This window comes from Durio zibethinus, chromosome 17 (assembly GCF_047325235.1).
Source record: "Durio zibethinus cultivar Kanyao isolate XHJ-2024 chromosome 17, ASM4732523v1, whole genome shotgun sequence".
NCBI classification, from domain to species: Eukaryota; Viridiplantae; Streptophyta; class Magnoliopsida; order Malvales; family Malvaceae; genus Durio; species Durio zibethinus.
In genome coordinates, this window is record NC_143178.1 from 8,890,900 (window position 1) to 8,915,996 (window position 25,097).

Genomic DNA, 25,097 nt, shown 5'->3' on the forward strand with positions numbered 1-25,097 from the left:
TCAGATTAGATTTATATGTATTTTATTTATACAGTTATATATTATTATTATTTTTTTTGTGTAATATATTTTTGGGTTTATCTTATTTTATTTGTTATTATTTTTTTAATCATCTGTTAATTCTATCTTCTTTTTCCCGAATTATCTGATATTATTTTTAATTTTTAATTTTTGATTTTCTTTTCTAATTATCTAGTTTTTTTTTATTTTGATTTTGGAGGGCTGAGATTGAAGGCTGAAGAATCCCATTGGAAGTGGGAATTCAATCAGAAGAGTCCAGTGGGATTCAAAGATTGAATTCCCGTCCAAGGAGGAATTGGGATTGATCAGAAACTCCTGATCAATCCCTATATAAAGCACCTCCTGGAACAGTTCAGAAAAGACAGAAAACAGTAAGCAAAGCTACTGATTTGAGAGAAAAGGAGGCGTATAGGAAGTTAGAAAAAGTTTAGGAGTGTTCTGGGAGTGAGAAAAATTTTTTAGAAATTTTTGGCGAAAATTTTTTCTGGAAATTTCTGGGAAATTTTCAGATTTCGGCAAAAATTTCGGCGAAGTTTGAATTTTCCGGCGAAAATTCCGGCCAACATTGAAGTTTCCGGCGACCTGCCCAGTTTCCGGCGAAGAATCCCAGAAACCGACGACTTTTCGACCAACTTCCGGTGAAATTTTCAGATTCCGGCGAAAATTTCCAGAATCCGGCACCGGTGTTCTTCGGTTTCTAGAGAGAAGGGAGAGAAAAAAGAAGAAGAGAGAGAGAGGGGGAGGAGCGTTCTGCCGAAAAACGGAGGAAGGTGCCTTTTATACCCTCCCAAAACGACGTCGTTTTGGCCTTAAGTAACCCAGAGGATCCGCGCGTTTTGCCGCAACCCGACCCGACCCGGGCGTCGACCCGCTTTCTGACCCGCGCGTGCCAGCCCCCTCCGAGTCGAGCCGAGCCGAGCCGAGCCGAGCCAAGCCACCAAGCCGCTCCCCCCCGAGCCGTTTTCCTGCCTTGAGCCGAGCCGAGCCGAGCCGCGATCCGAGCCGCTCCAGGTTTTTTTTTTTTTGATTTTTTTTTTTGAATTTTTTGATTTTATTTATTTCTTTGTTTATTTTAATTTTTATTTATTAGATTAGGTTTATGTAATATTCTTTTTATTTATTTTTTATTATTTTATTTTCTTTAAATAAAAATAAAAAATTCCAAAAAAAATATATTTTTAGGGAAAAGTTGAAAGTATCAATTTTCCTTAGAAATAAATTTTCAAAAAATATTTTTGGGAAAAAGTTGAAAGTATCAATTTTCCTCAGAAATAAATTTCAAAAAAAAATATTTTTGGGGAAAAGTTGAAAGTATCAATTTTCCTTAAAAATCAAATTTTCAAAAAAAAATATTTTTGGGGAAAAGTTGAAAGTATCAATTTTCCTTAGAAATAAATTTTCAAAAAAAGGGTTTTTGAGGAAAAGTTGAAAGTATCAATTTTCCTTGAAAATCGAAATTTTCAAAAAATATTTTTAGGGAAAAGTTGAAAGTATCAATTTTCCCTACAAAAAAAAAATCATTCTTTCCTTCCTTTCTATCTTAATTTTGATTTTTTTTCTTTAAATAATCCGACGACGGAGCCTCTGTAAGTGAAACAGTAGTTTTTCTTGCATACTCTTGAGGTGAGGGAATTTTCTCAATTTTTTGCTAAAAGTATTAGAGTCAATTGAGAAAAATTTCCAATAATTAATTACTTGGTAAAATTTTAAGGCTTTTGGATAACACAAATTTAAGCTGGTACCATCTTTTGATGGGCGTTGTGAGGGTGCTATAACCTTCCTCACACGTAACCGAACTCCCGAACCCTGTTCTAGTTAGTAGACCTGAACCTATTCTTTTAGGGACCCTTAAGCTTAGGTGTTCCCTGAAAGGACAGATTCCATAGGTGGCCAATCGCACCTAGACAAAAAAGATTGGTGGCGACTCCCTGAAAGTCAATGTCTAGCGATAGATCCCCGGATCTAGACGTTACGACAGCTTGGCGACTCCGCTGGGGACCTTGAGAGTCAGGCCAGCAAATAATTTGTGTTGTCCAAAAGCCAAAGGAAATTGAACCATTTTTGTATATATGTGTTATTATTCATTCCTATTTATTTATCTTGTTAATTATGTCATTCATGTGCATGTGCATAACATGAGTTCTACACCCGAGCTCCGTCCCTCTAGGAAGGAGTAAAGTAACTATTGCTTTCGTGAGGTCTAATACCTCCGCAGTGGCTAGCGAAATACTCCCACTCAAATTGAACCTTTTCCGCTTGTAGCCTGTAATGGGTGAGGATTAGGGTGCCTTACTAGTCTGTGATGGACAAGGATGTAAGGAGCAATTTGGAAACCTTTAGACTTTGACCTAAAACCACATGTAGTGAACCTTAAGAGTGCCTACACCTAGGATAGAGCCCTTTCTACCCAATGATAGATATACCCTGAAATTAGGACACAAAAAGGGTGTTTGTCTAATCATTTTGATTGTTTAACTTTGTGTGTTATTTTCATCATATGTAACATTATGCATCAACATCACTTACGTTTCATCCACGGAACTAACTATGTTGTTTGTCTGATTGTATGCATCTGCATTATTTTCATGATCATGTTTTAACACAATCATTTGCATTCATTTCATACTAGATTTCATTCAGAAAAATGTACATTTCATTTGTGTATCAAAGCATCATACATAAAGCATAACATTTCTAATCATGAGTATGGTACTCAAGGCTCCAGGATAGCTCCATCTAGCGAAAATCTTGCCCATCGATTTAACACAAGATCCAGAGCAAGGCAAATGGAGCAAGAAAATTCTCAGAGATTTGAAAAGATAGAAAAAGCTCAGGAGAAGATTGAAAATGAACTTAGCAAAATTCTGGAGGCTCTCAATAATATGAATAAAGGAAAAGGAGTTGAAGGAAGTACAAGCCAGCAAGAAGTGGCTGACCCATTGTACCCTCCAGGTTTTGGCCCACCTCAAGCCCAGTCTGCCCAAGAGGTCCCGCCACAACATTTCGCCTATCCTGGAATGCCATCAGCTTTCAACCCAGGACAGTATAACAGCTATATAAATCCTGTCTTCACTGAAAAGGCAGCAGAACCAATTCCTGATCTAGATGATTTAAAAGAGAAGGAGAAGGAAAAGATGAGAGTAGAGGCTGAAGAAAGTTCCAAGATTAGCATGCTAGAGCAGAGGCTAAGGGTTGTGGAAGGATTTAGCTGTTATGGGTCAGTAGATGCTGCTGGGCTCTGCCTAGTCCCTGATGTGGTTATCCCCTATAAGTTCAAAGTACCGAAGTTTGAAAAATATGACGGTATAAAGTGTCCCAAAACCCACATCACCATGTATTGCAGAAAGATGGCAGCTCATGCACATGATGAAAAACTCTTTATGCATGTTTTCCAGGACAGTCTTACTGGCTCTGCCGTCAGATGGTATGTTCAGTTGGATAGGACTCGTATTCGCTCTTGGAGTGATATGGCACATGACTTCATCAGTCACTATCGACACATTATCGATTTGGCTCCTGATCGTTTGTCTTTGCAAAATCTGGAGAAAAAGTCAAATGAGTCTTTTAAAGAATACGCCCAGAGATGGAGGGATATAGCTTCACAGGTACAACCTCCACTGACAGAGAAAGAGACCACAGTGCTGTTTGTTAGCACTTTAAAGCCTCCCTATTATGAAAAGATGATAGGGAATGCAACAAAGAATTTTGCTGACATGGTAATCTCTGGAGAAATTATTGAAAGTGCCATAAAAAATGGCAAGTTGAGAGGAGGAGAAACCAAGAAGACATCAGAAAAGAAAGAAGTTGAAGCTCAAGCTGTGAGCTTTGATAGACAACAATTCAGGGGTTATCAACCTTATCCATCCTAAGGCCACTCTCCATACTATCCCGCTGTGAATAATGCCTCATCCTACCTATACCAGCTAGCTCCACAACCATCTTATTCATCCAATTACCGCCTTAATATTCAAGCTCCGGTAAGAACCCAAATTCGCCCTACTAACCCAGCAAGTGGCTTACGAGAACAACGGACTACTCGAGAAAAACCTGTATTTGATCCAATTCCTATGACTTATACAGAGTTATATTGAAAACTCTATAATAGCCATTTGATTGCCCCCAGCCATGTGGAACCGCTTAAACCACCATATCCAAAGTGGTATGATCCTACAGCCCGTTGTGACTATCATTATGGAATTACTGGCCATTCTACTGAAAATTGCACTGCTTTAAAGTATAAGGTGCAACGGTTGATCAATGATGGAATGGTAAGTTTTGATCAAGGAAAAGCAACAACACCTAATGTTAGTGTACTAAACGAAAGTCAAGAACAGAAAGGATCTGGAGATTCACAATGAATTGAGGGGCAAGATGTCAATGGAGATAAGGCTGGTTGAAGGTTTCTTCTGTCGTTTTGGGATTTCTTTTCAAACAATGTTAGATTTTTTTTGCAATATGACTTCACTTGTTATCATTTTAATAAAGGCAAGTCAATGCATTTCATTACATTTTTCTCTTTCATTCGACCATTATTCCATGCCCTGTTACCTTTCATGACTTTACATTCCCATTTTCAAATTTCAGATGATGAATATTTAGACAATGGTAACAATAATTCTGGAATTTAATTTTGAGAACTCATTCACAGAGGAGATGATTTGAGCGAAAATAAAGAGGGTAAGCCATTACCAGAGATGAAAGAGATATATCTTGAAGGTGTGCAATCTTTTATACAAGTTCATGAGCTTTGTTTAATAGATGATGTTCAAGAAAGGTACTCACAATTGAGATAAAAAATGGCCATCTTTCTTTTACCATTTGAAAAACCATTTATTGTTACCCCTTTGAGCTTATCATTTTTTTTTTACCCCAACCAAGGATCACCCTCTACACTGGAGGGTAAAAAAAAAAAAAAAAAAAAAAGAAAAAAAACACCACAAAAGGTCTCAAAAATGGAAAGAGAAAGAAAAGCAAAAGAAAAATAAATGCCACACATGACTTGGGGCAAAGTAACGAGAATCTTTTGTGTGAGAAAAGAAAAAGTAGTGAAACGATGTGGGGCAAAATGCCAACTTGTATCGAATGATCCTTTGGTTTTGAACCTTTTTAATACATGTTTTGAGCCTATTATATCCATTTTTTTTTTTTTTACCCTTCACCTTAGCCTACATTACAACCTTGAAAAGTCCATTTGGATCAAATGTGAATACTCAACTTGAATGATCATAGGTTGAGCAAAGACATGCTCATGATGAAGCAATGGAATCATGCTACATGAAAGATATCAACAATGGATGAAAAATGAGAAAAGAGAAAAAAATAAAAAAAAAAAGAAAAAAAATGAGAAAATGAAAAAATAAAAAAAGAGATTCAAATTGAAAACCTGAAAGGGTGATTTTGGTACTAAAAAAAAAAAAAAAAAGGATCCAGGTCAAATGGCTCACATGAATGAAAGATCAAAGACATCTGAAGAACCCTCAAAGACTGGGGCAAAGTTCGTCAAGCTCAAGTTGACTTCAACAGTAAATGGAATGAGTTTTTGAAAAAGAATCCTAGATTAATGTTGAAAATTGTCTGAATATTCATCATTTGGACATACCATTCACCCCAATGACATGTATCCAATTTATTTCGTTTCCCATTTGTTTTGTACTAAAACAGATCTTCATTATTTATCTTTACCATAATTCACCTCGTGTTCTCTTATCATTATACCCCTAGAATGAATTGAGAAAATGCTTGATTGCATTGTATTTGTCAGGATTTGAAATGATAATGAATGAATGAATATGTGCTTAAAAGAGTCTTGCATTCATTTGAAAAGAAATCTAAGATGATGGTGGAGACAAAATGAAGAAATGGTAGAAACCTAGAGGAGATGATTTAGAAGGATATATGATGTGATCAAATGAAGAAATGGGGCAGTGATACAATCAAGTGATGAGTACGAGGATGAATTGGTCAATATGACTTGCAAGTTGTGATTGAATGATGAAGACAAAATCTGTTTTGGAAAAGTTAATGCTGAGACACCTATGAGTAATGACCCAGTAATGGTGGATGAAACTTGTTTTGAAATTTGTTAGTGCTGAGAAATTCATTGAATGATGGTCAAGTGATGATCGATTGATGAAGCTTATTCCAAAGTATCGAGAAACTGAACAAAGAAGAATGTGAGTGGAAAAGACAAATTGAGAGCTACATTGGTTCGATCCTAGAAGAGCAGTGCAATTGGATCCTTAAGGAATCAAAGGGCTTGACGCCCAAGAAAGAAAAAAAGAGCTTGAGAAACTTGAGTACCATACATTGAACAAGAATCAATTGGCCAACATTTGCATAGCATGCATTGAAAATCATATGCATTTGCATAGCATACACTACTTTCAGGAAAGTATAGTGTACAAATTCAAGAAGCAGGGGTGTTCCAACATCCCACATGAAAAAGACAGATATGAAAAGACTTTGCAAGTTTGAGAAGAAACTTGTCAGGTAAGTTCCTAATCCTTGAAATAGGATGTCTCTTGGTATCGGGGTTGATTTATAAGACCTTTGGGCATAATCTCCTGAAATCCCTTCAAACACAACCTTCAACTCCTTCGGACATGATCGTCTAGGAGTATTTACTTTTCCAAGTTCGTTGCCTCTGTTTAGAGGAGCAATTTACTTTTCCAAAGTCGTGGTACCTCTGTTTAGAGGAGCAATTTACTTTTCAAAGTTCGTTGCCTCTGTTTAGAGGAGCAATTTACTTTTCCAAAGTCGTGGTACCTCTGTTTAGAGGAGCAATTTATTTTTCAAAGTTCGTTGCCTCTGTTTAGAGGAGCAATTTAATTTTCAAAGTTTCGTTGCCTCTGTTTAGAGGAGCAATTTATTTTTCAAAGTTTCGTTGCCTCTGTTTAGAGGAGCAATTTACTTTTCCAAAGTCATGGTACCTCTGTTTAGAGGAGCAATTTATTTTTCAAAGTTCGTTGCCTCTGTTTAGAGGAGTAATTTATTTTTCAAAGTTTCGTTGCCTCTGTTTAGAGGACCAATTTATTTTTCAAAGTTCGTTGCCTCTGTTTAGAGGAGCAATTTACTTTTCAAAAGTCGTGGTGCCTCTGTTTAGAGGAGCAATTTAATTTTCAAAGTTTCGTTGCCTCTGTTTAGAGGAGCAATTTATTTTTCAAAGTTTCGTTGCCTCTGTTTAGAGGAGCAATTTACTTTTCCAAAGTCGTGGTACCTCTGTTTAGAGGAGCAATTTATTGCCCTAAACTATTTCAGCAAAAGTCATCATGGATTCCACAGAACGTCAAGTTTGTGCCTCATCTATGCTATTCAAATGTGATTCTCTTATAGAGGTGAAGATTGAATAAAAAAAGAGACAGTTAGAAGAAGGAGATTGTTTACCACCTAGTTACATCTTTACACTATCAGTAGAAGTCCACTTACTCCTTAAACACAACATCTTGAAAAGCCTATCAGACATATGGAGTGGTATGACCCATTCGAGGCAGAAAACCTTTTGTGAGAAGTTTGGACATAGCATATCTCTTGTTAGTGGAGGTTGACTACTCACTAATCAGGGTGATGATATAGTTTTAGGATCTTTCCTACATGTGTTTTATCTTTAATGAGGTTGATCTGGTACCAACAATTGAGGAGTACTCGACTCTTATGGGTATGCATCTATTGTATACGATCGAACATACATGAAAAAATATAAGTCAGGGAGTCACAGAAAATTGAGCCAAATGTTAGGAGTGGGAAATGAGACTATAGATTCATACATTCGAGAAAAAAGTGATCACAAAGGTATTCCATGAGGGATCCTCTGAGATTTCATTATCAAGCATCCAGATGATGACCAGGGAATGAATGCATTTGCTTTAGCCATATATGGGTTGGTCATCTTCCCCAAGGTTTTAGGACACGTTGAGATAGAAGTGGTGGATCTATTCGAGCAAATCGAAAGAGGTTGTACTTATCTAACCCCATATAATAGCCAAATCCTCTAAATTATTTTGTGTAAAATTCAGATGCACTTTTTCAAGTAATCCTGATACATAACCAACAGGTAAGCAATTCTTCTCTTTTGGTTGGGTTTTCTTATACCATTCATGCACCTCATTATATGACTCATATAAAGTATTCATGGATGAAGAACAAATTTATGACATTATGGGATCCATGAAAAGAAACTTCATTGAAAGATGTCTTGAAGTAAATACCTCATTATGTTATTATAGTATTCCAATGTAATTTATGCAAAAGAAACACAAAAAGAAAACAAAATGATAAGATATTATATGAAGATGCAATATGAAATTTGAAAAGAAAAAGAAAAAAAAAAAAAATAATAAGCAAAACCTTTGGGAATAATGAAATAATAAAAACTTGAAACAAAAAGGTAAAAAGAAAGGTCATTCATTAATTTTTAGAAAAAGAAAAAGAGATGAAACAAAAAATTTCTTTTAAAAATTAAAACAAATATAACTGCACACATTTATGACTTCCTTTATATTATAATTTACTAAAAACACTATAATACCCTCTTGCTATAATTATGAAAATGCCTTTTTATTATTTCATAATTATGCATTAAATTTTAATACAATTATATGAAAGTGATCTCCTTAAAAATTATCATAATGCCATTTTAATTGCTTGACAATTGAATAACGTGCTTCCAAATCGATAATAATTTCTTTTTTTTTAGAATTAATTAAATTTATTATAATGTTCATTTTAATTACTAAAATACCTATTTTACCATATTTGACTAAAGTTATTGTAATGCTTTGCAATCATAATTACAAAAATACCCTTCCACCACCATTAGATAAAATTACTATAATGCCCCCTCATACCATATTGAAACTATTGGTTTTTCCTTAAAAAATAAGTTTAAGTCATATATATATTATTAGGTTTTGATTTAATTTATATAATTTTTTTAAAGTAATCTCTTTTATTTAAAATAAAAGCTAATATCTATTTAATTACAATTGAGTAGCACAATTCGAACATTTGTCAAAAGATTATATTTTTAAAATAAAAAAACTAAAATTTTTATTTTTTATTATTAAATAAAAAATTATATAATTTATATTTCATCGACATAAAAAAATTGTAACTCAGGCGAAGCTTGGTCATTCTTTTAGTACTACTAATTTTTGTAAATTTTGACCTCACTAAGTCCTTCCACACATCACTTTCTCTTCTTTTTTTTTTTCTATTTTTCTTATCTTTTTCCTTTTTAGTCTCTATATTTAATAAATAATGTATTTTTTATTTTTTTTTTAATTTTAAAGTTGGTCCATTTGATTTTATTGATTAAAAATTTTTGTTTCTTTTTTTGTTTTTAATTTTAACATTTTTTTGTATTTTTATTATTTATTTTTAATATTTTTTAATTATGTTTGAAATTTTAAAAAATTTTATATGAGGTTCATTTGATATTATTGATTAAAAAATTTTTCCATTATTTTCTTTTTTTTTTTCTAAATTAGATTATTTTGAAAGAAAAAAAATACTAATGGAGGTGTCAGTGTGGCACTTGGATTTGGTTTTTTCAACTTGTTTTAGTTTTTGTATTTTTTTAAAATCTATAATTAAATTTTATAAAAATATATGACCAATAAATTTGTCATGTCATACGTTGATTGGATTCTTTTTTTTTTCTTTTTTAGCCCTTCACTTTTTTTTTTTTTTGTTTTTCTTTAATGAGATAAATTTTATAAAAAAAATAAGTTGTCAATAGATATAAGAATCATAAAATAATCCATTTTTGACTAGTTTCTACCCATTTTGATTCAATTATATATATATATATATATATATATAGAGAGAGAGAGAGAGAGAGAGAGAGAGAGAGAGAGAGAGAGAGAGAGAGAGAGAGAGGGGGGGGGGAGAGAGATATGGTTGGGATGATGTGATTTTTTCTTTTTGAAAATTATGGTAGGGTTGGAGGTGGGTTTCCGGTGCTTTATCCTAAAGCATGCATAAAAATATATTTTATTAGTTAATTAATTTTATATTTACATATGTATTATAGTAATAAATTTATTTAAATATTTTAATTTAATAAAAATACTATATTAATATATAATTAAGATGTTGTTTATATTAAAATTATTTTTTATATATATATTATACTAAATTAAAATTATTGAATTAATTTTGGATCAAATTAGGTTGGACGCATGTTACACATATATGTATTGGGTTGGAGTTAAGTATAAAAGGAACTGATGTCAAGTTAAAATCAAAGTTTGATAAAATTATTAAAGAGTCAGATCAATGTCGAGGTAAGTTTAAATCTACATCAACCTAACTTATTGCTTTTTATAAATGAAATTGTTCATGTGGCGATCCTATTTGATTTTGATTTCTTTTTTTGGCATTAACCTTTTTCTTTTTTTTTTCAGTTTTAGCTTATTTTATTTCTTATTATTTTTAATTATGTTTGAAAAGAAAATTCATCAATGGAGATGTTTTCCTAGCACCCCTATTTTGCTTTTTTTTTTTTTTGTTTTTGTCTTTTTTATTTTTTTAATTAGATAAATTTTGTAATAAAATAAATTATTAAAGGTAAGGATGAAAAAACAATATGTATTTGATGAGTTTTGACCTATCTTGATTCAATAGAGGTGATTTTTTCTTTTGAAAATCGGGATCGAGTCGAGGTTGTGACATATATTTTTTCTTTAAAAACAAGGTCAAGTTAGAGATAAGTTTGGGGTGCTTCGTTTTGGTCTTTCTCGGGAATTACAAATAATAACTCGATTTCAGATTTGAGTTAGAGTCGAATAAGATTTGGGGTAAAAAAAAAAAATGTTTTGACTCGACACATTATCATCCTTACATGTTCAAGTCCACGTTATATTTTAATTTAGCTCTCTTTTTTTCTTTTTACTCTGTTCATTTCCTTTTTTTTTTTTTCCTTTTTAATGTTATCTTTTTTTTAGTTATTTATTTTAATAGTTATTAACTATATTTGAAAAAATAAATTTAAAAGTGTGGATTTGAATTTTTTATATAAGATATGAGAATGAAATGACTACATTATATACAAATTAATTTATAAATTTTCATTGGTTATTGTTTTTATTAAAAAATTATAAACAAAATTATACTCAATTTTATTAAATTTATTATGCAAATCGTTTAAAAAATTTAACCTGCGAATCTATTTCTAGTAAAAATAACAATAGTTAAAAGGAGCGAGATACTAATTCATAGTATGTATTTTTTTAATTTCATTTTTTTCTATCTTCTTTTAAACTATTGTTACAGATTTAAAATATAAAAATATAAAAATATATATTTTCATTATCTATATACTTATATATATATATATATATAAAATAGTGGAAAAAGTGTGGTTTGAGCAAATTTAATTGTGAAGTTATCCACAAGTCATGGTTACTTCGTTAGCAAAATTTCAACTACCCCCTTCTTCCTTTTTCCGTGGAGTAGCTCCTTTTAACTTTCCCTTTTAATCATTGCCTAAGACCAATAATGAATAAGTTAAGACAAACTTTGCGGCTTCGCATGCTAATTTTCCAGCTGAATATCTCAACAAAATTAAGAAAAGAGACTTGATTTTGATTATTAATATTTCGTTTTTTAATTTTTTAAAAGTTATAAGAATCATATTATCACATATATATAGTAAAAATAATTTAAAGTAAATAATAAAATTGTTTTGATAAAAATTACTCCACGAAACAACTCTATTAAAGGTTATTTCACTAGAATAGTATTTTTACAAAACAGTTCTTTCACATACTAATAATATTTTCATAAAACAATATTTCTATGGACAGCAGTTCACGGAATAATATCAAGGAACAATGCTTTACTCTCTTTGCCAAAGTACACTTTACAACTCTAAATGTAAGAAACAAACAGTTAAATATAATTATTGCAAGGTAATAAAAATTATGTTTGATTAGAAGTCGTAGCTTATATTTTCGTACATTTGATTTTGTAGATAGGCATTTTTTTGTTGGTTTATACAATATTGACCCCAAAGTCACAATCCGTCTAGAAACTCCCTGGGGCTGAGGCAGAGGGCAAAGCAAAGGAACGGGGACAAAACTGTTTAGGACCTCAAAGTCTTTGGCTTGAAGCAACTTCCATGCATTCTAAAGAGGCTTCTTTTTTTTTTTTTTTTTTCATCCAACAATAAACATCGATAATGCCGGCGGAATTAAAGGCCGTTATGTCGTCCACTAGTACATTGGTTGTTGCTTTCTGTTTCCGGAAATGAAAAAGATATCATATCACTGCTAAATCTCTGTTAGGAGAATGACCATCATTAGTTCACATCTACCAGTAGGAACCACATGTGTCAGAGATATGATCTTGTATGAACATGACCACCGCCGCTCGTTAATGGTCCTGTACATAAGTGAATTTCCACCATGCGATCTTTTAAAATGATTTGATGTGGCATTGACAGTTTCACAATGAAATCAGGCGGCAGATAGGAGTTGGGAAAAAGAGGGAAGACGTCCCTGAAGTGTGGAAATGTGGAGGTCAACTACATAGGATAGAGAAGAATAGGTCAACTTGGAAAACTGACTTGTTCAATGACTTCACTCGCGGCTGACTGGTCAGCCACCCTGTTTAAATTTTAAAAACATGTATATAAAACAAATTAAAGCATCAATTTTTAGGGTGTAAATATTCTTACAAAACCATGAAAGCTGATTTGAAAGGAACCAATAAAGAAAAGGGTGGAGAAACCAATGAGAAAATATCAAGATCAATGAGGGAAGAGAACAGAAAAATGCAATCGCTTTGCCAAAAAGAGGTATCAGAAGTATGCCTCCATGGCTGCTGTCCATCTCCTTTTGCCAGCGCACATGAGCCTCAAAGCAAAGCCTCCAAATCCACCAGCACTTCTGCAGCTTGTCGCCGTGACTTTGCATCAAAAACTACTTCCTCTGTTTTCCCAAACGCCCAATTCACCAACCATGAATCTCTTCCATCTGTGCAAGAATCGTTTGCTGAATTCACCAATGCTTACCCACAGTACTCTGACACCTATCAAGTTGACCAAATACGAGCCCATGAGTATTACCATCTCTTGCTTTCCGACCATACCTGCCTTGATTATCTTGGCATCGGCCTCTTCTCCTTTTCTCAACTACAAAAACACGAGTCTCCAACATTCAGAATTGCCTCTTCTTCCTCCCCTGTGCCAGCACAATCACCTTCTCCAATTTTGGTTATTCCCTTCTTTGGTGTGACTTACAAGACAGGGAATCTCAAGACACAACTACTACATGGTGGACCAGCATCAGAGCTGGAATCTGCGATCAGGAAGAGGATCATGACTTTTCTTAATATTTCAGAAAATGATTACTGCATGGTTTTCACCGCAAACAAGACATCAGCTTTCAAACTTCTAGCAGAATCATACCCCTTCCAGTCTAATAGAAAGATTTTAACAGTCTATGATTATGAGAGCGAGGCAATTGAAGCCATGAGCAACAGCTCCGAGAAAAAAGGGGCTAGAGTTATGTCAGCTGAATTCTCATGGCCAAGGCTGAGAATTCAGGCATCAAAATTGAGAAAAATGGTTGTAAGCAAGGAAATGAAGAAGAAGGAGAAAAAAAGAGGTCTTTTTGTCTTCCCACTTTATTCCAGGATGACTGGAGCCAGATATCCCTACCTCTGGATGAGTATCGCACAGGAAAATGGATGGCATGTGTTGATTGATGCGTGTGCATTGGGACCAAAAGACATGGACTGCTTTGGCCTCTCACTCTTTCGTCCGGACTTCCTCATTTGCTCTTTCTACAAGGTTTTTGGAGAAAACCCTTCAGGATTCGCATGCCTCTTCGCCAAGAAATCAACCATTCCGGTATTGGAAACTTCCACCAGTTCAGGGATGGTAGGTCTTATCCCAGCTGAGAAGCTGTTTCGTCCAGGAACTGAATCTCCAGGCACCGACACAGAAGTAGACAAATTAGCTACACCAAGCTCCATCTCAGTTACTATTCCTGTCCAAGCTTCACAGTCTGAAAGATTTGAAGAAGGGAAAACTTACGAGATTCAACATGAAGAAATTACTGAAAAACTGAAAGGGTTGGAAACGACTGAAATTTCAGAATCAGAGAAGGTTATTGATATAATTCGAGAGGATAATCGTAAAGGCAAAGAAGAGATTGAATGTAGGGGTATGGATCAGGTGGATTCTTTAGGACAGGTAAAAATTAGTAATAGAGCAAGGTGCCTCATCAATTGGCTTGTGCATGCTCTGTTGAAACTCCAGCATCCTAATACAAATGGGATTCCCCTGGTTAGAATATATGGCCCAAAGATAAAATTTGATCGGGGTCCAGCAATCGCATTCAATGTGTTTGATTGGAAGGGCGAAAAAATCGAACCTGTTCTTGTACAGAAGCTAGCAGATCGGAGCAACATTTCTCTAAGTTATGGGTTCCTACACCACATATGGTTTGCAGATAAGTATCAAGAAGAGAAGGACGAAGTGATTGAGAGAAGAAGTAATGAAGCCAAAGGTACGGATGGAAACAAGAGAAAAGGCAAAAATAACATGGGAATAGCTGTGGTTACAGCTGCATTGGGGTTCCTAGCCAATTTTCAGGATATTTATAAGCTTTGGGCTTTCATTGCTCGGTTCCTGGATGCAGACTTCGTGGAGAAGGAGCGGTGGAGGTACACAGCTCTGAATCAGAAAACTATTGAAGTCTAAGCTCTAAAATCAATTCTTTCAGATAATGAAGTTCGGAAAGACTGCAGTCAACTCAAAATTGGAAGCCAATTAATTACGGAATTGGAATTGCCAGAGGAACAGAGGTCTATACCCCTTTCTTGTATTCTTGCATTCACATTTCAACGACAGAAAATCTACACTTGAAAGGAACATAGTAAGATATTTAACATACTTGATTGCAGTTTCTGTCCCAAAATCTGTCATCTGCTCACTTCTGTCTATTCTGTTTTTGTGCCATTCAGATTTGAACTCCTTAGCACAATTGATGACAGTTTGTAACTTTGTGCATTATAATTCTAATTGTTGATAGTTTGTATAATCCTCTTGTCATCATCTTTTTTTTATGAGAAGATCCTAGGTGTCTTGCCCAATGAAGTAAAAATGCCAAGAGGATGTTATTAACAACACATGACGAAGCAACTTTCATTAGACTAAGTTCTTGATGCAGAGATATGGAGCAAAGGACTTTGTCACGAGCAAGAACAGTCCTCCTATTACCAGTTACCTATTATCACACTGAAGTTGACTCAATGTACCGAAGATTTTACACTCGGAAGGCTAATGCTACTACTACCATTTTTGTCAACCTGTGAGAATGGTTGTTGCTAACTAATGCCACTTGACAACCTAACGAGGTAAATGCCAAGGAAACCACATAAGTATTTACAGGGAAATTGTCCTGGCATAGCAAATTAGCAAGATAAGGTGACTCGTTGGAGATTTGTATTGATTGATTTTATTTTGGCTTGTATGCTGAAATGCAAATGGTAACATTGAAAGAAATATGATGGCTTATTTTATATTCTCTCATCTATCGAAACGATTCTGATGTAATTAGATTTGATAATTTGTGTTATCTCGTGTCATGTAAAATATGATATTTATGTCACGTTTTATATAAAAATTATGTGTCACAGTTCGTGTTGACACAAAGATATAAAATATAAATTTTTTTGTTTTATTAAACTTATTTATGGTTTTTTTAAAATTTTAAGCTTTATTATTTTTGAATTCTTTATTTATATCGTATCATGTTTTCATGTCGTGTTTTAAATTATCAGGATTAGATGTAATAGTATTATTTTGGATTGACATCTTCAAAGTGATCCTACAAATCAAGAAAGATATAGTCTTAATATTGAAATTTAGCACTTGATATGGTATGCAACCCTTCCAGGATCATAGGCCAATCTTTCATCTCTCCCTTTCTCTAAAGTTTCAAAGGAAAATAAATCCCCGGCCTGGACTGCAAAATGCACATTCTAACTGAAGTTTTGTAAATTCTATTATCCTTTTCACCTCTCTACAGAACATTATAGATATTTGTTGCTGCCAAGTGTGGACTAACCACTTATCGTACGGGGTTGCAATCTCCGTATTGGGTGATGCCTTGGAACTATTCGTAGTGCCTCTACTCATAAAAAGGTCGACATCCATCCATTTGGGAAGTGTTGTGACTCGGGAGAATAAAACAGCGATTTCCCTTTGCAAAAGAAAGCTACCAACCCTTTTAATCTCCTCTTTCCATGGTTTTTATTGTTTATATCAATAGAGCTCGAGCATTTTTGGGTTGACATTTGAACCCAAGGAGTCACCAGATTCCAGTTTTAAAACTTTAGAAAGAAATTGAATCTTTGACCAAAAAACAAAAAAAAAAAAAGAAAAGAAATGAATCAATCCATTTCCTTTGATATCCTCTCCCGTCGGATTTTGCCTTTACGCTTTACGTATGGCTCTATAGATTGCATAAAAGTAACAAATTTTTTAAGTGAAATTTATAAAAAATTTTTTGAAAAATGATTTAATGAAAATTTTAATAAAAATAAAAATTAATAAATTAAAAAAATTTGATATAAAAATTAATAACATATAAAAAATTTATTAAAAATATTATTTATAATTCAAATCTTATCAATATTTATTTAATAATAAAAATTTTATTAATATTTTATTAAAAATATCTATTTAAAAATAATTATTAAAATTTATTAAAATTTTACATACTGACCTATGTAACAAAATATTTTAATTTATCAATTTTAATTTATAATTTATAATTTTTATTTAATTATTTTTAATAAAAAATTTCATATATGTCACTTAAAAATTTTCATTTAAATACTTCTCGCGAGGATTACTCGCCAAAGTAGGCGTTACAGCAGGTGTATGGAAAGCCCTCTCAAAAATTAAAAAAAAAAAAAAAGGAAAAGAAAATTTCTCACAGGAGTAAAAGATCAGTTCGTGGATCACCAACTTTGACCTAATTGAAAACACAGAAACAGGACATCTTATCAAAAAGAGCAACCACCACGTGTCACCATCTCCTGTCCCTAAGAGTGAAGAGGGATACTACCAGCCATCGATTTATTCTCCCCTCTAAATAAATACTCCTCTTTTTGGGCCCCCGTGTTTCTTTATCCTGCAGAGAAGGTAGGGCTGCCTCTTTAGGGTTTATTCCTTTCTATTTTTCACCTTTTTATTTATTTTTTTCTTCTTAATTATTTAATAATCTGTGTCACATGTCCCATACTTTCTAATCTCTGTCACAGTATGATAGGAAACGAAAACAAGCTAAAATTCAAAACTCAGTCAACTCTTTTTCCTGACTAGAAATTAGACTCTCTTTAGAAGTAAATCTTTGATAAATGTTCTCGTCTTTCAGGCTAATCCTGTTTATATTTTTGTGGGTTTGTTGATAGGTTAATAATCCCTCTGTTGTGTAAAAGATGGCGTGCAACCAAAATCAAACCATAGATGAAACCGACAAGAGCATCAACAACGACAACACCTTCATAATCGATAAACAACAACAACAAGAAGAAAGCAACAATACTACCCCAAGTTTCTCACCTTCAGAGGCAACCGTAATGGACCCAAACCAACCCATGAAAGAAGAAGACTTAACAGACACGGAGCCACGAGAATTCACTAACCCAACCGTCGTTCAAGTCTCGCCTGCTGCCCAAACCGAACGCTCTTTTGTCCCAAAACGCCCATCAACAGACCGTCATACAAAAGTTGAAGGCCGTGGCCGTAGGATCCGCATCCCTGCCACTTGTGCGGCCAGGATTTTTCAGCTCACCAGAGAACTGGGTCACAAGTCCGATGGTGAAACGATCGGGTGGTTGTTAGAACGCGCGGAACCAGCTATTGTCGAAGCTACAGGCACAGGCACGATCCCTGCTATTGCTGTGTCTGTTAATGGCACTGTCAAGATACCAACTTCCTCAGGGAAACAAGATGGTGACTTGCCAAAAAAACGTAGGAAGAGGCCATCAAATAGTGAGTTTATTGACGTTAACGAGCATCAAAGTTCGGTTTCTTCAGGATTGGCACCGATTGCTCCTATCACTTATAGCAGCGTCAATGTGAATTCACAAGGGTTGGTTCCTATATGGCCTATGGGTACTTTTGGTGTTTTTCCTGCTGCTGCTAATTTTGCGCCTGGTTCAAACCAGGCACGGTTGTGGACGATTCCAGCAACTGCAACACCGTTTTTTGACGTTGCAGGTCGACCAATATCTAGGTTTGTGTCTGCTATGCAGCCAGAGGTGCGGGGTTCCAGTGTTGGTTCGATGGAGTCAAGTGTTGTGCCCAGTTCTAGTTCAGGTGGTACAAGTGTTACTGGGGTTAGCGGTAGTAGTAATGGTAATAATAGTTCTAGTAATAGTACTACGCAGATGCTTAGGGAATTTTCTTTGGAGATTCTTGACAAGAGAGAGCTTCAATTTTTGGGTCGTCCTGCAAATCACCAAACGCCTTGTTCAAAGCCTTAAGCCCAGAAGAAGGTTAAGTTTCTTGATTTTGATGATACAAAGTTAGAGGTTTTAGGGTAGTTTTTTTGTTTTTATTTTGTAATTTGTAGGACAATAGAAAAATTGCAAAAAAAAACTGGGTTTTCATTTATTCAAAGGGCTTTTATCATTTGAATCTTTTTCTTGCTGTGCTGTTGGCTGCTCTTCCATCTTCATCTTCACTGTTCATTTCATTTTTCTCCGTGAAATGTTTTTTCGAAAGAAAACTTTTTGGTCCCACTGATGGTGGGGTCACGTGATATTCGGATATGCACGTGGAATGTGGGTCCCATCTTTTGGGGACGCGTGTGGTTGGATCCAGTGGGTCTTTTTTCTAATGGTGGGTCAACAAGAAAAGTTGAGGCATAGAGAGGGGGTGTGGGGGTGGCCCGTGGACCTAACCGAGTGGTTTCATGTGGGTCACGGGTACTTGTCACGTGATATAGGCATGTGTATCTAGGGATGCTGACCTCACAAACCAAAATTTATAAAGGTAAGAAAAAAATTAAACTGAAAATTAATTCATAATGGAGTATTTAGTTTTATTTAAATTAATTTTTTATTTAATTTGAATTTAATTTAGATATTAAATATATATATTAAGTTTAAATTTCGAGATATAACAAATTGAAAAAAAAATCAATCAAATTATAAATTTTTATATTTATTTTAAATATTTAAAAAATAAAAATAATTATTTTATTAATAAATTTATTTAAATATATTAAAAAATTTTATTAAAGTAATATATAAAAAATTAAAAAAAATTTAAAATTTAAAATAAATAAATTTAATCGATATAATTTAATATAATTTAATTTAAGTCGGATTAATTTTTAAAAAATTTAATTCAATTTGAATTAAAATTTTCAAATTTATAATTCTATATATTATTTTTTAAAAATTAAATCAATTTAAAACCGTTATCATCTTTAACAATTTTTTGCGCTGATATTTGGGGTTGGGTTGGATACTTCGAAGAGTATCAGTGGGATTAATGTCGCTCGGATGTGGTCCCTCCTAACCCGAACTTTTGGGTCTGCTTTTTTGGCAGACTAGACTGGCCCTGCTGACACGTGTTTTGCCAAGCTTGTTTTGTGAGGACCGACTTCTTTTAATGCTTGATACGTGGTCCTCTATAATGCTTCGATTCTTTCTTATCAAGAGAATGATATTGATTAATCACAATCATTTGGCTGTAGCAATGTCTTAATGTAACAGTAAGTATTTCTTCTGGATGGATTTTCTACGTCATTTACACTTTTATCAAACAATGTTAGAGGGCGTTTAGTAGCGGGAATGTAAGATAAGTTAATAAGATTATCAAGTTTGTTCTGCCAAACATTCGTACTTGGTTCACCAATGTTTGTGAATGTACAGAATGTTAGATAATCTATCTATAACATTAATTTTGAATCATTTTGATGGGATCCAAAACCCCTTCTTTCATTCTGAAAAGAATTTAACTATTATACTTATTCTGCCTTTGTTAAATGATAATTTGCTTCCATTTTACTTGTATATCAAAAAAATTTACGCGCCAAAAATCTCCTATTTTATTTCATTTAAAATTTCATTCATTTTGCTAATTCGTCAAGTTATGGAGGTTTAACAAACTTGAGTTTCGACATTAACATTATGGTTGGCAACGAGTCAAAATGGGATAGGTTTTTATTCATCTCGAACTCAATTCGACCCTATCCGATATGAAATTAATAAAATATTATTTTTAAAATATAAAATATTATTTTTAATATAAATAAAAAATTATATAAATATATATAAATATAAAATTAAATAATTAATTAAAAAATAAAATTTTTTATATATATCGGGATGGGTTGAGGTGAGTTTATCTAAAATTTGACTGTAAAATTGTTTACTATTATCTAACCCTAAACTCAATTTTTAAAAAACAAAAATTATAAGAGGTCGAATTAAGTTAGAACTCGTCAAGTACAAATTAGGTTACCATCTCTAATCAACATTGGCCATCGCTTGGCGTTGTTTGGTTCGCTACCCATTCTTCTGGCCCAATTGCTACCTTTGTCTAGCACAATGGCTTGGTTTGCATGTTCAACATTAACATTGTTAAACCAAACTATACGTACCTTTATGCTAAAAGCTCAAAACAAAGTCAAATTCGTGAACCCCATAAAAAAATAATTTAAACAAGTTTCAAGGATGTTATATATTTGTCACTATTTTAATCAGGTTTTGTTTATGGATAAAAAAAAAACATGCACCATATTTGGTTCGAGTTATGCAATAAGGTAATGCATAGGGGGCTATGATAATTGATTGTTACTTTTTGTATAGAGTCTGCAATTGCAAAGATCAAATAATAAGTATTCCACTATCATCTCTTCAGGGATTATAGAAAAGAATGTTGGATTGTTTAACCAAAGATGAAAGGCTAAGATCTTTTATCTGAACAACTAGAAATTTAGGGTTTTAAGCTTACAAGGATCAAGTAAAGATTAAAGGCGATATGTGGGCAAAGATATTGATTTCACCATATGTCACTTGGGAAGTAAAAGATTGGTGCCAAAGACTAACTATAATAAAACAAGAATAAAAAATTGCAAACAAGAAATCTTAAGAATATTGAATTGCTTTTAAAGAAATAAAGATTGTATGAAAGAAATCAAAGAACAAGAAAATGTATAATGGTCAAATCTTGCAAAGAAAATAAAGAAAACTTGGATCTTAAAAACTAAAGATTACTTATGCTAAATTTAAAGAAAACAAGAACAAGAATTGAATCTTAAAAACAAGAAAAGATCTTTGAATGAAATACTTCTTTGTTGAAAAAGAATTTAAAAAGCAAGAGTTTTGTTATTGACAAATCTGTCACCTAAGCCAAAAACTTAACTAAAAGAAATAAAGAACTAAAGAAACTAAAGAGAGAAGAGGTGTGAGAAGTGGGATGATGAAACAAGTGAATGGCCTTACCTATTTATAGGCATAGGTTTAAAGTTAATTCAAAAACTATGAAGTAATGCTCTATCTTAATCCTTAAGGTTGCATACAAAATCAAACTATTCATTTTTGAAATACTTTGGCTGAATAAGATGATTTTGGCCATTGATCTTCATATGATGCAATATTGATCAAGCTACCCCTTGGTTCAGCTAATTTAAGTTTTCAAGAGGAGATAAGTTGCATTTTATTCAAACACTTGATTTTCAAAGTGATAAAGTCCTCATTTTGTCAAAACTTTACAAGATAAAGCAAAACTATCATAATTGGCTTCCAACACCTTTTAGTCGAATAGATTGAGTTTGGAAAGTCCAATTGCTTGTAAATTTTCCTTCCTTATTACTTGGTTGAATGTGATAGTGTCATTATGTAAGTCATTCTCTTCATGGCTTATAAAAAAAACACATTTATCTTGCAAATCCACCTTGGTTGAATGGATTATGATTCAATTAGGCTTGTGCATGCTTGAATTTGGACCAATAATGGCTGGCATTGTGCTTACATGGTTGGCCCAACTCTGAGTTTTGTATGATTACATGCATGGCTTGTATGAAAATAAGTCTTGTGCTTAAAAAAACTAAAGCCATGGAAATAGCATGAAAAGCACCAAAAATCATATAAAATTTTAAATTTTAGTACCATTTTAATATGTAAAAACTATATATATTTTGGTGTTATCACGCCCTCGCACTTGAATCTTTGTTTGTCCTTAAGCAAATCTTAAATCAACGAAACTAAAGAACATCATAACCATCCTAAAAGTCAAAGCTTGAAAAAAATTTGTTAACATGTACTGTTGCATAATACAAAGTTAAGAGTAAATATAGAGTCACGAGAATGTCTTTTAAAAGCAAGCTTTCAATGACTTATGCTAATCATACATACAAATCTACTCCATCTCTAAATCATCCATATAACTAAAGCAAATAGAATGTAAAACACTTTATCATATTTCAATTTAAAACTAGAATAGGTTTCATATGTCCATTTTTCTCATCCCTCTCCACTAATGTTAGACCTACATATTCAACTTAAGATCAAAATGTCTTTTAGACATGTAATGTAAGGCTTGGGTTAATATAAGAAAAAATAAATTTTTAGGTTTAAAACCTTAAGCTTACTTTTTCTTTAAACTTCTTAGACTTTGAATTAATTGGGGGCTCTTTTTAAGACTTTAACTTGTGAGGTATTCTTTATTTTTTGTATTTTTGGCATTTTTTTTAATGATAGCCATTTTTGGCTATATTAGGCTTTGCTTTTGCTTTTGCCAATTTCCATGCTTTCCTTACACGTCTATTCCTCCCAAATATAAGACTATGTCTTTGATAAACAAGTAAGTACAGTGGGTTAGGACAATAAAAGAAAGAATAATAGTTAAAAGGCTTATTAGGCTTATAATGTGGTTAAGTAAACAAAGAAAAAGGATTAATATAAAGGCTAACAATAAGGGTTATAGGGATGCTGATCATAAGGTGGGCTTGAAAAAGGCTCAACTAGTTTAAAGAATTGCCTAAATCATCTCTTAAGTCAAATACAATCTATGATTTTGCTTCAAGGGTTGAATAGGTGAATTCCAGAACACTTATTCAAATCTTAAATTTCATGTAAATCCATATTTCATAAACCTTCACAAAAATTATAGCATTTTATATAAAGAGAATAAAGATGCATGCATAAAAATCATATTCAAAGCAAAGACATGTTTAAGAGTTCTTTCAAGTTTCATTATATTTATACTTAAACTTCGTATCATATTTTAGTCATTCATAAGAATATATATATAATTTCCAACTAAAAAAATACCATAATGAAGTTTAGCAAGTCAAATTTGTTCTGAAAGAAAAGATGAGTTTAAATAAACAAAAATTTATTTTTCCCCCACACTTAAATGGAACCATATATTAAGAAACTCAAAGGAAAAAAAATACTCCATAAAATTTTTTAAGGTCGAATATCTATGATGCATCTTCCTTGCTTCTTTTCATCCTAAATAAAACTCAAATAAAAACACTAAAACATACATGTCCTAAAAAAATAAAAGAAAAAAATCATAACCATTAGAGTAGAACTTGGATTGCCTCTCAAGCAGTGTTAGTTTTGGTCAAGTTGGACGATACTTTTGTGCATTAGGTTATATAACAACCCCATACTTAACATAAGAATCTATTCATTTAATAGTTTTGCTTCTTACCACATCTTCATCAATAGACTCTAACTAGCAGTAGGGCTCAATCATTATGGCAAAATTTTCCACCTTTAGTAATGTCATTATTACAACTAGACTACGATAGGAGAAAACTGGCTTCAGTACTAGCAAAAGAGGTATAACCATGGAAACTATAGGGTTAGTTTCTAAGGTTAAAAGTTCATCTATGGTAGGTTTCATTAGAATGACTGGTGTGTTACCATCTTTTTCCTTATATTTAATGGGGGTGTTTTTAAAGGTTTGAGCAATTCATTAACCAAACAACCCTCATCAACTGGCTTATCCACCTTATTTAATTTCAAATCATGATTTTCATAGGCTTGGAGAATTGGCAAAGGCAGGTTGTAAATCATAGGCTTAACTTTAGTGAGACTAATATTATGCCCTTTTTGAGGTTTAGATCTCAAAATTGGCTCCTCATCCTTAAAATCTACCACCTTAACAAATGTTGGCATATTGATCACAATAAGCTCCTTATCATCTTGCTTTTCTTTGTGATTTTCCTCAATCTCATACTCTTTTTGTAGTTCATCCTTAATAGGTTGTACATTTTCCAAAAGTGTTTTTGCAACTAGCATCAATATCTTTCTTTTTTCAAATCAAATCTTTCATGAACTCTTCAAAGTTTTCTTTTTGAATGCACTCATCAAGATCCTCCTCAAGTAGTTTCACAAAGCTAGGTAGCTTTTCCACCATGGGTTCATCCATTAGGTCTTCATCATTATCATTAACAACATACACCTATTTTTCTTTCTTCTAATCTTTTTTTAATATGGACTTCACTTCACCCAACCAATTTGGATCTACATGTTTGTTCAGGCTTTTCAAATTGGTAATTTGGGTTTTGATGAGGATAGCCTGATTTTGGATGAATTCATCAAGGGAAGGTTTTATTTCTTAAGGAGGAGATGGTAGATCATATGAAGGAAAATGTTTAGATGATGGATGGTTCATAAAGTAGGTTAGGCTATATGTGGATGATGGCTTTTAACTATTTTCCCATACATAACTAGGATCATCCTCTCAATTTTGAGTATATGTGTTTAGGTAAAAGTTAGACTGATTATTTTGATAATTATCACTAAAGTATTCCCTATCGTAGACATGAAAATCATCAAATAAGTTTTGGACTGAATGCGCATGACTATGATTACGATTGATTTTAAGCACATCTACCTTTTCAGCTAAAGATTGTAATTGTGGAGTTATGGCTACAAGGGGATCTTTATCATACCTTTCATTAATGCTTAACGGTCTAGGACTTTGGAATGTTGGTTGAAGGTAGGAGTATTCAGATAATGGCTTGGCATAGTCCCTAAAAATTCTGGCCTCACAGTAATAAAGATCTAACATAATAATAATAATA

General features: G+C 33.1%; 2 protein-coding genes across 5 annotated transcripts; both read left to right on the top strand.

Annotated features, from left to right (window-relative positions):
* Positions 1–12,456: 12,456 nt before the first annotated feature.
* On the top strand, positions 12,457–15,658 carry LOC111288328 (uncharacterized). Of its 4 annotated transcripts, none has more exons than XM_089746418.1 (2): positions 12,457–14,832; positions 15,101–15,658. In XM_089746418.1, the coding sequence occupies exon 1, from the start codon at positions 12,704–12,706 to the stop codon at positions 14,726–14,728; it is 2,025 nt and encodes a 674-aa protein (XP_089602544.1). In that variant the 5' UTR covers positions 12,457–12,703; the 3' UTR covers positions 14,729–14,832; positions 15,101–15,658. The 4 variants fall into 4 exon arrangements, with proteins under 4 accessions (XP_089602544.1, XP_089602546.1, XP_022734907.1 ...); XM_089746420.1 differs by having other exon boundaries at positions 15,198–15,658; XM_022879172.2 differs by having other exon boundaries at positions 12,458–14,903.
* Positions 15,659–16,802: 1,144 nt separating this feature from the next.
* LOC111288336 (transcription factor TCP19-like) lies at positions 16,803–18,661 on the top strand. The gene has a single exon (XM_089745814.1). It carries the CDS (start codon positions 17,476–17,478, stop codon positions 18,523–18,525), a length of 1,050 nt encoding a protein of 349 aa, XP_089601940.1. The 5' UTR covers positions 16,803–17,475; the 3' UTR covers positions 18,526–18,661.
* The last annotated feature ends 6,436 nt before the right edge of the window (positions 18,662–25,097 follow it).